Source organism: Hippoglossus hippoglossus, chromosome 14 (genome assembly GCF_009819705.1).
Source record: "Hippoglossus hippoglossus isolate fHipHip1 chromosome 14, fHipHip1.pri, whole genome shotgun sequence".
NCBI lineage: Eukaryota > Metazoa > Chordata > Actinopteri > Pleuronectiformes > Pleuronectidae > Hippoglossus > Hippoglossus hippoglossus.
The window spans coordinates 18,448,613-18,461,544 of NC_047164.1; the positions used below are offsets into that span (position 1 = coordinate 18,448,613).

Sequence of the window (12,932 nt, forward strand, 5' to 3'; positions counted from 1 at the left end):
TTGCAGCAGCCAACTGTAAACTTGTCGCAGCTTGTTGTACAACAGAAAAAAGTAGAAACAATTTCCACATCGATAGTTTTATACATAATTTAAGTATTTGTCACGTTTTCTAACAGTTATATATAGCTTTTAGATCATGTGTTGCATGAGGAAGCTGAACGCAGTTAGTGACGTATTCTTCTGGTCATCTGCTGATTTTTAGACATATGTTTCTATTTTCAAGAGGTTTATTGTCACACTAGTTAACAACTTTAACTGTGTGAAAAACTTTAGCAGGGAAGCTCCAGAGAAGCAAAAATAATGTAGATAAATAAGTAATAAAAGGCAGAACATACAGAATTACAAAATAAATGCACAATGTTAAAATAGTATATACTTATTACAAAGACAGTGACTTAATAAGAACAAATAAATATGTAATATGAATTAACAGTGAAGGCTGAATACTTTTATATTTTTCAGTGTATATTATACAGTATAATTGGTATATAGGTTGATCAGATATGAGGATACTGAGGTTGAGCTTGTTTGTGTTGCTGTTTGTTTTGTTTTTTCATCTTGTTTTGTTTAATATATACTTGTGGGTTTTTTGTTTTGTCCATGTGGGTAATGTTGAGAAATAATAATAAACTCACAAGGTACTTTACTAGTTAAAAATGAAATGTTGAAGGCAAACAATAGGAAACAATTCAAAAGAATTTGAAGATCACACTGCATCAGAGCACCGATACAGAAATAATATATGTTACAGATGAGAAAAGAGTACCAACAAGATAACATCAAACATTCTAAAATGTTTAAAATAATAGGAGAAAGCACATCGAGAAAACGTGTCTTTAAAGTCTGTAAATCCTAAAATCAAATCAAAAATTTACTGGAAGCCGATGAAGAGAAGCTAAATCATAGATTTAGTGACAAGCCTGGCTGTATAGTGTATTATATGATATTTTAGCTGTTTCCTATTATTTCATGAAGGAGGCTGAAGCTGACATTTGCTTAGAAAGCTCATTGTAACAAATAGAAAGGCACACTTCATGGGTCTGATGCTTATTTTTGTATGTGTAGTTGTTATATCATCAGCTGCCCAACATGGAGGTATTTCTTCTCAGCACCACAACACATCCATTCTTTGCCATGTTTTTGGCACAAGTTTCCATCTGTGTCGCTCTCAAGGAAGCTATTTCTGTAGTCGGCCTCACGCTGGGGAATTGATGAGAAATAGGCCTTCACTGAAGCAGATAAAAACCGTTTAAACACAAAGGTATTCTCAGTTCTCTGTCACGGAGTGGTGTGATCATAATCTTGAGGAAATCCTCTGTTACGCTCACCACTTTCACTTCCACTTCCTCTTATTGCAAGATGGACGTAAAACCGATTTTAAATGTACTATAGAAAACATTTTGTGCTTTCTAGTTATGCTGCTCTAATAATAATATTGTACTAAATAACTTTGTCCTAAGACAGTCTGGATGGGAGCGCTTGCTAACTGGTTATCAGTCAGTGTCGGTGTCAGAGAAAGGAAAGAAGCGTTAGGGTTTCAGGTCACAGGAGCTCCTGCTGTGGGTGTCAACTGTCGTTCTGTGTGATGAAAGAAGCAGCTACACAGAGTGTGCAGGTATAGGTTTTATAAGTATAAACAGCATTACATTTAAAGTAAGATCACTCAATAAGAAAGTCTTTTTCCATTGAGTTCAATCCGTTTTCTCAGGGTGGAAGGATTTCCTCATAAGACCAGACACGGGTGGTTGCTGTTACCCTTTATATTTGAGAGTTATTGGCAAATGAACTGAGAGCAATGCAACACAATGCTGTTGGCTCACTCAATCAGCCTTTGTTCTTCAGCCACACTAATTGTGCAACTCTCCCTGCCCACGCTTTATTGAATTCCTCATACTTGATGTTTCGTTTTACTAATGGTTTCAGTATGAAGAGGAGAGTGTTGCATGGTTCTGGTGACTTTTACGTTTATAGTTTTCTTGTCTGTGGCAGCTAGCAGTCACCTGTTGGTTTATGCTGCCTCTCAGTTGAGATAAGGAGGGTGTTGTCATGTGAAGATGTAAAAATGTGTTACAACTGACTGTGATGCATAAATGTCTCTTAATAGAGACTATCCATACATTTTGATATATTATAATTGATCAGATGTAAGAGAAAAATATATAGATTTACTATGTTACAGTAGCAAAAATGGAATAATGAAATACACACTCTGTGCAGGTAATAAATAGTAATAACCTGCAGGAAATAGAAATATGTACTATGTAAACAAAATATAAATGTAGCAGTATCACCCATGATATTCAAGTTGCACAGATGGAAAATGATTATTGCACAGTTAAATTAGTTGAAAACCTGAGTATTATTCCTCAGACCTCCAGAGAATGCTGCAGGTTTCTTTTTTTCCCTCTGCCACCGCATCGTTTCGGACCAAAAGCTAAACAGGTGAATGGTTCTTCATGTGATGTAATGCTAGTGAGAGCTCACTACAGCTGGAGGGGCTCCAGAGGGATTGTGTTTACGGCACCCTCATGTGGACATGGATAATAATATTAAGTAGTATTACAGTTTTGCTGTGTTGTATTTGTACTCTGTCTTGAGCTTTTAAATTATTTAAGCTTGAGCAATAATCTACTGTTGGGTCTTAGTGTGGACTTGTTTCCCCATAATCTGTTTAATTCCTTTTTTTGTGTAATGGTAAAGGAGCATGCCACCAATTTTGAACATTCAGTTCAGTTTACTGGGCCAGAGTACTTCTCACTCTGTGATTAAAGTGGAATAACTCATTCATTTATTCCTTCAACCTTTATTTTAACTCAGCAATACATTGAGACCTCATTTAAAGTATAGGCGAATACAGAAAACGTACAAAATGTTCCAAGACACCAAGAAGAGACATTTTCAAACTAGCATAAGCACAAGTAAAAAGAATGATACAGTAAATACAATTTAATTTAAAGCAAATGAATCAACTAAAACAAGACCAGGAGGTAAAATAAGGGGAGATTTAAAACTTTAATTGACCTTAGGATAAAAATTAGTGTTAATTAATGTTATTCCATGTTGCAGGTGCATGATGAGAAAAACTAGATTTACTGAGCTCAGTAAAAACAGTTGGCTACTGCAGTGTAATCCAGTTATTTAAGTGGGTATGATGAGAGCTCACATTAAAATAAACAGTGAGGTGATAAATAAAAATAAAAAGGTCTGTTGGCAGGTGAAGACTATCTTTTCATGAGCTCCTGCACTTGTGCTGGCAGATATTAAACACTAGAGTGCAGTAGTTCTTTATTTAGACACCTTCAGGACCTTCACTGTGCTGCCTGTTCACTTTGTTCATGGTTTTTGTGTGTATAAGGCACTGTTTAATTTAAGCTGATGGCAGCTTTAAAGGCAGTTGATGAAATCAGTCAGTTGCATGTGGACAGAAAAGGAATAGTCTTTGTGGTTTTGTGGTATTTTTCTTAATGGCAGACAAGCTCCCAGTGAATGTTTTTATTTGTGAAATAGAGTAAAATGAAGAAAGGCAAGAAATGATTACGAATGATAAGCAAAAAGAACAAGTTACACATTAAATGTTTTTGTGTGTGTGTGCGTGCATGCGTGCATGAGTGCATGCGTGCATGCGGGTGCGTGCATGTGGGTGAGGAGGGGCAGGTACAGTATCCCTATCTGGTGTCTGTCTAATCCCAGCATGATTTGGATGATTTTCACATTGACCTCAATAGATCAAAGTGAATTCAGTTGGCGTGGGATGAATACTCTCTCTGTCTATGGCTCTTCTGTGTCTCACACACACTCACACTCAAATGTCACAGTGGTTGGCTACAAAGTTGCACAGGGCCGATTCACATAAATGGATGTTGGGGTTTTGGGGGAAGATCTTGGGTTAAATGAGGTGAGAGGGGGTGTTGCCTGCCGGAGCACATGCTGTGAGGCACAGACACGGACGTTCATGAACTGGATAAAAAGCTTGATGACTTAAGTATGAGAGAATCACAGTTAATTAATTGCTGCATAAATGACTATAACACACATTTTCACAGATGAGGCTTGTGTATGTGCACACAGTGAATATGACAATGACTTATGTTAAGACAAAGAAAAACATAACCCAAGGGGCCTTTCACCCCGTTTGCCTTTTTAATTTTTGTTTTATTAAAGCAGTCGATAACAATAAAAACAAATTAACAAATAATTAAATAAATAAATAAACACCCCCAGATGTTTTCAGACATTTAACAGACAGACATTCATCACCAGTGCACTCAGGGCTTTTTAATAATGCATAGTCATTGCTTGTCCCTGCTGCCATCTCCCCCCAATCCACAGACACAAAACAATGTGTTCGGGAAAAAACATGCAGCAAGAGTTTGTCTATCTCTCCAAGAGAGAGTTCCCCGCCCAGGTGGAAGTGACGATTTACCTGGTTTTGACTGTTATGGACATAAATATTGGTTATATAAGTAAATATATTTCTAAATCATCTGATATATTAACCTATATATCGCTATTTATATATACATGTTAAATGTATGTATTTATAAATAAAAACAAATATTGACAAAAAATATATTTTTTATATAGTACGAGTATTAGGGCTATGTTGAAGGAAAACAAATTTGAGAAAAAATCTGAGCATTATGAGAATAAAGTCACAAAAAGTCATTGTTTACATCTTGTGATGTGTTATTTGTGATGGAAGTATAATTTATCAACGTCCTTCATATTCCTAATTTTAAACGTAGACAAAAGACTGGTGAATGTATGAATAAACATGGCCCGAAAATACTCCGTCTTAATATAGAAATTATGTATAATTCTTTGGGATCTTTTTTCTATCTTTTTTCTATATATATATATAAAAAATATCCCAAAGAATTATACATAATTATAAAACATAAAAGGTCTTTATACGTACAAATAGTGAAACTGTATCTAAATGAACCTTAAATCCATATTTAGCATTTCTGTATTGCACTTTGTTTCTCATTCTATAGCTAACATATAACCTGGTACCAATAACAACAACAGTGGATGTGTAATTCTACTTTCTGGTGATGACCAGTTCGGTCCTCTCTCTTTGTCAGGAATGATTTCAGTTAGCTTAAATAATTTGTATATTTGTGAATTCTGTTTTCGCTCCATTGCTTCATCAACCACTCACATGGAAACAAAGCTGTCTACTTCCTGCGTGTGTAGTCCCACTCTCTCTCTCACTCTGATGTACTAACACACTCAAATCAGTAGCATTGAATATTTTTGAAGTGTGGGGGGTGGGTGCTAATGCACGGGCAGGTTGTTAGAAGGGGCAGATACGGCTTTTAACAATTCCAGTGCACTGGGTTCTCATCTACCAGTTGGTGTTCCTCTGGCATGCCAAAGGGGGCAATGGGAGGAGGATGGGGGAGGTTGGCACCGCATGCCGAAAATTGACACACACACACACACACACACACACACACACACACATCGCCCCTGTGGGATGGTGAGAGGAAAATTTATTCTACAAACAGACCACCCCCCCAATCATCCACTAGGCCTGTGGTTGAAGTCAAAATGTAGGGGAGGTTGTTGGAACGAGGTGGGGCAGGGGTATCTGGGTAGAACGGAGAGGAGGGGTGGGAGAGGGATGGAGGTTTGATTGACTGGTGGGATGGTATGCTGCCTAATTACACACACACACACACACACACACACACACACACACACACACACACACACACACACACACTGAGCAGATTATTTTGTTCAGTGCTCAGTAAACTCTACAGATATTGTTTTCTATCTGTTGCAATACAGATTTAGCAACCATTATGCCATCTTTCATTCTTAGTTTTGACTCCCTCAAGTTGAGGCAGTTGTTTTAAAGCTTCTTTACGCCCTCAAAGGATGGCTCATTATATGGTTTTCCAATAGGAACAGTGGTGTGAATAATCCAATTTCCTGTGAGAGTAGGTGGTGCAGAAGACCTCTAACACAAATTGGACTTTGTGGAGCCTGAACATGCCTTTGAGCATCATGCACTACAGTGACCCGGTGCTGTCCTTTTTCGCATAGCATTTGCTCAGTGGCATGACATGCATGATCAAAGGCAAGCATTGATTTTTCCAGCTTTTTTGTGTCGTAGTCCATATTTCTTACTGTACTGACAAATGATGCACTGCCTTTTTATTTCATGTTTGTCTTGCACACACGATTCTTTGCGCGTTTCCACAAGAGCAGACTGAGTAGATTTTAAATCCCACCTGATCCGTGGGTGAACCGACACAATACGCCGACTTTCCGGGGGAAAAACCAATTTCTATATGGGGACATTCAAAATAATGATAGCCTGAAGTCCTGATCTTATCCATCCACTCATTCCACCTCGGCCTCGGCCTTTATGCCAACAAACACACCTACTGTGGAGGACTGTTGCTGAATGTTGACCTTTATTCAGAATGAACCATTACTGATGTGTTGAGCTTTGTTGTTGTGCTACAAAGAGCCAGACAGCTTGCTTCAACATCTGCAACCAGACTGATACTACATCTGCTCTAAAAGTACCTTAACCAGCTGTGCTGAGCGTGTAAGTTTGTGTGTATTCGTGAGTATTTTATTGTGAGGGCTCCAGGAAGATTTATTATGCAGTCTAGTGTGTCTGCATATGTATTGTGTGTTTTCTTTGTTTGGCTCTGCCCCTTGAATTATGAGGCCCGTAGGAGGAGGTGGGCAGTTCTTCAGTCAAAACAATAAAGGCAGGTACATGTACACAAAGGTGTGTGTGTGTGTGTGTGTGTGTGTGTGTGTGTGTGTGTGTGTGTGTGTGAGTGTGAGTGAGACAGAGAGAGAGACCCATTGTCCTAGATTTTAAAACAAAGGATGTACAGTAGATAATACATTTTTTATGAATTGCCCCTCATCAACTCTGCTCCTCATCACCGGGGTGGCTTTCCTTGTAAATGAACGTGTGTGTGTGATCTGGAAAGCTTGACTTTGTATGTTTTTGTTTAACAAATGAGATTTTTCTCCCACATACATAAAACATTTTATTCTTTAATAACCCTGACAAACCTCATCGGACACAGAGGCTTACATTAAATGCCATCACTCACACACACAAACACACACAGATATGACCTCTGGCTAGATGAGCTGTCTGGTTGCCCTGTCGTTGAATATGTGTGTTTCCTCCAGCTGGCACATTAGAGCGCTGTAGCCAGACAAAGAGCGGTGCTCTGGGCCCGGTGCTCTGCCTGTGGAAGGGGGGGGGGCAGCGGTGGTGGGCCTCCTCCTGTCAGCCTTTGTGTCCTAATTGAAGTTTTTTCTGCCTCTCAACCCTCCCGTCTTTCCTCCCCCATGCTGGTTAGAGGGGGATGAAGGGGGAGGAGTGGACCTGACAGTGGTTTGAGGGGAGGGTTTCATATCGGGCTTTGTTACTGTTGGCATGATGCTCGTCTCTGGTTGCCCTCCGTAGCACATGCATTCGTTAACACAGCGAGGTCTGTGTGGTGATGCTGTCAGCTCTGTTACTGGAACCAGGATGCAACAAGAGCACTAACACACTAAATGAACTAATGTGCCCATTAAAACCTGACCGAGTGATAATTTGAAAATCAATGAACCAAATGGGGGAATTCTTGATTGCATGTGGATAAGATGTTGATTCGTTGGCTTGCTGACATGATGAAGTTGTACTGTAATCAAATAGTAGTATTGCTGGGTGTGTTGGGGACTGAAAACGTGGTCATATCATGGTTTTATTGAGATATTGCACTGAAAGTTACTAGAAATATATACTATATAGAGAAGTAAAAATAATACATATGTGTATGTATACAGTATATGCTGGGTCTTTACAAGATGTGCCTCTACTTAATCACCTCATTCTGCGTTGTATCAACTCAGTCCATGCTCATGTTTATTCGTTTCTTTTATGTGTCTGTGGGGCAGAGCAAGTTGCCACGGGAACAGAGGACTGATGTAGCTTAAGACACGACATCTGAACCAGTCTCTCTCTCTTTTTCTTACTTAAAGACAGACTGTCTTACACAAAGCAGCTCATTGTCAAGTGGCAGCGATCATGAAGGGAATTTTGCATCATACATCAAAAATCCTCCAAAACTCATCAGAGGAAGTTAACTAAATCTGTTTTATAAAGCAAGAATCTCTTGCTGAGATCAAAATACATATGACCTAGGACTAAAGTGCCATCATTCTCGACAGACGTCAGTTTTAGTTCAGAGCTTCTGAACCAGGAACACTTTTTAGTACACTGCCCTTTCTAGCTCAACCAATGTGCCGAAGGACTTGACATTGGTGCATTCAAGTAAGTTTTAAAGAATCTTGAAAATGATGCTCATAGTTAATGCTTCGTCTTTTAATTTATTGTTGTATCTTTATTTGATTAGTTTTGAAAAAGTTAAAAAGTTATATACTTATATATATCTCAACTAGAAGGATGCTCAGAGAGGGCATACTTATGCTATGGCCAACATCTTATCTCACCATGTTATAGAAAGCTGCATCCACCTTTTATTCCAGATCCCCTTAAAAATTATATTAGTTTTTTCTTGGGTAATGCACCACCGCTCAAAAAAATGTCATGGAAATGAGTTGAGTAGTTTTTACATTATCCTGCCATCTAACAAACAAACACAGATGAAAACATAACCTCCTTGGCGGAGGACACCAGAAGTTGGTTATTGTCTTTTGTAGCATTAGGCAGTTGCCTCTACCTCGCAGGCTGAATTTATGTTTGTTATTTGTATTCATTGCTACAGCACAATGTTTTTTCTTGCTGCTGTCTGGGTCAGTTATCACTTGAAAAAGAAACATGAGAGAAAGCAAGCTTTAGTGTCTGGTTTTTTAAATGTCAAGGGACAGCAGTTGATTGTGCAAACTATAAAGTGAAACGGAGAATCTGCCAGTTAATTCACATTTGACACAAGCCCCCTTTGGTCCACAGTCATTATGCATTGCTTCAGAATTCCTGCCTCTGCTCGCAGACAGAGAGACATGTCAGGAGTGAGAGAGAGAGCGAGAGAGGCTGATGAGCTGTTTGCGCAGAAGCGAGAGAGAGAGGGCGAGAGAGAGAGGTGGTGAGTGAGCGAGCAAGCCAAAGAGAGAGAAGGCGTGCTTCTCCCTTCCCCTAGCAACGGTCGGCGGTGGTCGTCTCCAGCTTGTTGTTTTCATTCTCTCTCTGTCTCTCCCTCTCTCTGTCACACACACACACACACACCACTCATTCACATACTCCTTCGCTGGCTCTCTTGCTCGCTCGTCTGCCTGTTGGACCCCGGGGGGTGTCTTTTGACATTTTTTTCCCAAATGCTTCCTTTTTCCTCTTCCTGAGAGAGATGAATGCTGTTTTTGAAGGATAAGGGGAAATTAAAGAAGCGACGTGACAAGCGGAAAAAGGGACTGAAGAAATAAGAAAGAAGGCGAGTGAGTGATACAGGGAGAGAAAAAGGAGGATGGAGCCCCTCAGTGCTCATGGCCTGCCCCGGCTATCCTGGATCGACACCCTCTACAGCAGTACGTATCCCTCCATACATCTATTTACTCCTCAGCTCACATCGCTTCCCATTTATCTTTACCTCTAGTCATTTTTACCCAGCAACCCCCTCCCCTTCTCCATCGCATGGGCTGCCTGTTTGTGTTAAAACCAGGGCGGCGTGCACACAGAAAAACTCATTTTCCCAGTACTTAACAATCAGAGTGCATCACTGTAGCTGTCCATAACAGGATAGTCACCCCCTCACTCCCCCACTCCCCCTATTCCTTGTTTGCCTCAGATAGTGCAAACAACTCGTTTGTGCTGTTGTTTGGCTTTTGGCTGGCTACAAAGCACCGGAGCCTGGGGAAAGCCTGGAGAAATATACTGCTGGAGAGAGTGAGTCATACTTAGAAACTGGAGGTAGAACTATATGTTCCATCCTATCGAGGACACAAGCTGTCTGATGCAGAATTTTTAATCTGCTCTGTAATGTGGACCTCACGCTGTGATGTAGATACAGTCTGACATGTCTACTGTAGCTAGGTTACTGGGACCATGCTCTCGGACCAGGTGTTTACAGCGCTTTCAGATTTACGATGAGACACAACGACTGAGAAACTGTTCCCAATGCTTTCCCCTGTAAATAAGCCAATCCTTTATTTTTAGTTTTTTAAACTGTGTATACAATCTCAACTTTTTCTATAAAACCAATTTAAATGACGTTGATTTGCATATACACACTGAACAACTGGTTTCATGCTGTGGTTCACATCAGCGAGTGTTTACAGTGATTACGCACATCCCATCAGGCCCAGCCGGGATTCCCTGTTTGTTGAGATGCTGTGTATGTGTGTGTGTTTGGAGTTTAGTGCACATGACACAGCCTCTTGGGATTTGCTCTGCTGTGTCACCATTGTTACCTTGCTTTAATCTGCAGAAAGGGACTGAATGGGAGAGGAAGAGGGAGACTGGGTGTGGGATTTTAATGATAAAAGATCGTAAAGAAACACACAGTTCAAACATGTAGTCAGAAGTGTGTTTGGAGGGCAGCTGTTCTTTGATGGGTGAGACCCCTTCACAGCACTTAACACAGCTACACAAGTTATTCATGCTCAGTCATCTGCCTTTTCATTTAGGTTAAATACAAATAATCCATGCAAGTGTACAGATTGTTACGTCTAACGATGTTGTGTATCATTAACTATTCTGGCAGATATAGTGTGAGAATCAATAATTTTAAGACAAACCCATGTGTGGTTGTGGTGTGATAATAATAAGGATATGTGTATAATTGAACTACACATTTTACCAGGTGACAATCAGCTGTTTGATTTGTAGAAAGTGTTCAAATTAATGAAGTAGCTTTTTTTTTTTTTTTGTAATTTTTTAAATCACATACAAACAAAATCCTAAAAATTTGGGTATATATATATATATATATATATATATATATATATAATTTTAAAAAATTTGGGGTCGCAGCAAAATAACATCAAGGCTAGTTATTTCATCCTGCTTCCAGTTGTAACTTGTCCTCAGAAATGCTTGGTATTTAACCTCATCAGTTGATTTAATTAATTTACCGCTAGTTTTGACAAGTCTTAACAATTTTTAAATTGGTGGTTGACTGATGTGGGATTTGCACATGCTGATATTCAGTGAGTTGGTTGGCTGATGGCCAATACATTTTTTTTGTTGATAAATGAAATAGAGAAATACATTGGCTTAGCAAGTATAACTTGTTTGGGAGATCAGACATTGATATGTGAGAACCATTATTATTAGAACCATCATTGAACAGCGATACTCTTTATAGCATTACATAATAATTGTTTAACACCAGCTTATAACAGATTTAGAACAGATTTGCTGTCATTTAAGATATGAGCAATGTCATTTCAAAAAGGCGGTGTTGATGTAGGAGATTAGTAGAGTACATGATATGACGTATAGTACAGGGCTTGAAATTTACATTTACATTTAAGTATCCCTCAGAAATAGCTCCTTTTCAGTTTCTGTGAGACAGTTATATTGTTATCATGGACAGAGCAGGTTGTCTTTTATCTAGAAGGTCGGCCAGTATGCATGCAAGTGTCCTCGGGAAAGACCCTGAACCCCAAATTAGTCTGACAGCCATTCGAGCAAAATGGAGTTTGGTTTCTTTGTGTGAAGGCAGAGCAAGGTTCTGTATTGTTGGCCTTTACATCAAGGACGATGATTTACTAGGATCTGTGAATGCATCATCGCACTGGACTATAAATTGTCAGTGCATGCATTAGTCCATGTTTCAAAAAAGAATCGGGTCAGTGTAACGATACAATAATGAATTCTGATCGCCAGGGACTTAATACTTAGTCAGTGTACTATTTTCATATTGCTATTTTGGTTGTGGTATTGCTGTGAAAGGACAGAATACATCATAGCGTGGTACCTAATTTGCTTGAACACGTTTGATATTCAGTGAGAGGCTGGATGTGTACAATAGGAGCGAGACTATTAACATTTCAACAGGCTCAGTCCAGTCTTCTCTATGAGCTCGTCTGAGGGAAAAGGGCACAGTCCTTTTATAAACCTGTCATTTCATCATCCCTTTGCCTTCCCACCATCCTTTTGTGCTTCTCTTACACTTTGTGTGCTGATATTGTGTCAGTAAGTTCTGTATCTCTGCTGAACTCGGCCGGTTCTTCCTCTGGGGAACAAAAATACACCACCACTTCTGTGACCTTTTTGAAGGCGACCGTAAAGTATGCTTCCTTTGTTCACCACACTGAACCTGAGACGGCCCATTCATCAGTTCACCTCGCTTCAGGCTATAAAATATCAGGACACAATACAACTAATTGTGGGAGATGACTCATACCTGGCTGTTGATGGTGTGTGACAACCCAGTTCCACTCTCCCTCAACCATAATGCATCACTACCAAAAACTTCCCTGGTTATGTGGTGGACGCTGTAATTGCATTCTGCCTCGTCAGCCTCTGAACCTGTGTTAATGGCTCGATGTAAAGCAGTGACCACACATCCTTAAATTGCTGAGTAAAGTGGCAGTGGATGCTCCAAGCCTCTGCCACTCTGTTCCCCCAAGAGTCTTTCTGCTTAGCTTCACTGTTTGGTCTCTAGCATTTCTTTTTCAATGTAAGCACTTCAGTTTTGAAAGTCATAAAATACACATTTAGCATTAAAGTGCATATACCTGCTTAAGTGAAGATACTGAGATGTACACCCTCTTTTTTTCGATTTCTTATTTTTTTTTTCTGTCCTCTGAGTTGCTAATGCACATATTAGCAACCTTAAATAATATTTATTAGGTCTCTGTCAAAAATGGCAACACATCTGTTCTATAGTAAACCACAGAGCGATCTATTTAACTTTTATTATGCTGCTTTCTCATTTTCAATTTTTTTTGTATAATTTTTTTTTATTGACAATATCCGATTGCATTGGGCTTTGAAA

The 12,932-nt window shown here is 39.4% G+C and overlaps 1 protein-coding gene across 2 annotated transcripts in view; it reads left to right on the plus strand.

Moving 5' to 3' along the window:
• abr (ABR activator of RhoGEF and GTPase) overlaps window positions 1-12,932 on the plus strand; it is a 131,964-nt gene that overhangs the window by 12,167 nt on the left and 106,865 nt on the right. Inside the window, exon 1 of one of the 2 annotated variants that reach the window (XM_034606026.1) lies at window positions 8,990-9,516. The exons of the other annotated variant lie outside the window; for it this stretch is intronic. Within the exon in view, the coding sequence (XP_034461917.1) occupies window positions 9,456-9,516 (61 nt within the window). The 5' untranslated portion in view covers window positions 8,990-9,455. Of the gene's footprint in view, window positions 1-8,989; window positions 9,517-12,932 lie in introns of those variants that run through there. 2 annotated transcript variants of the gene reach the window in all.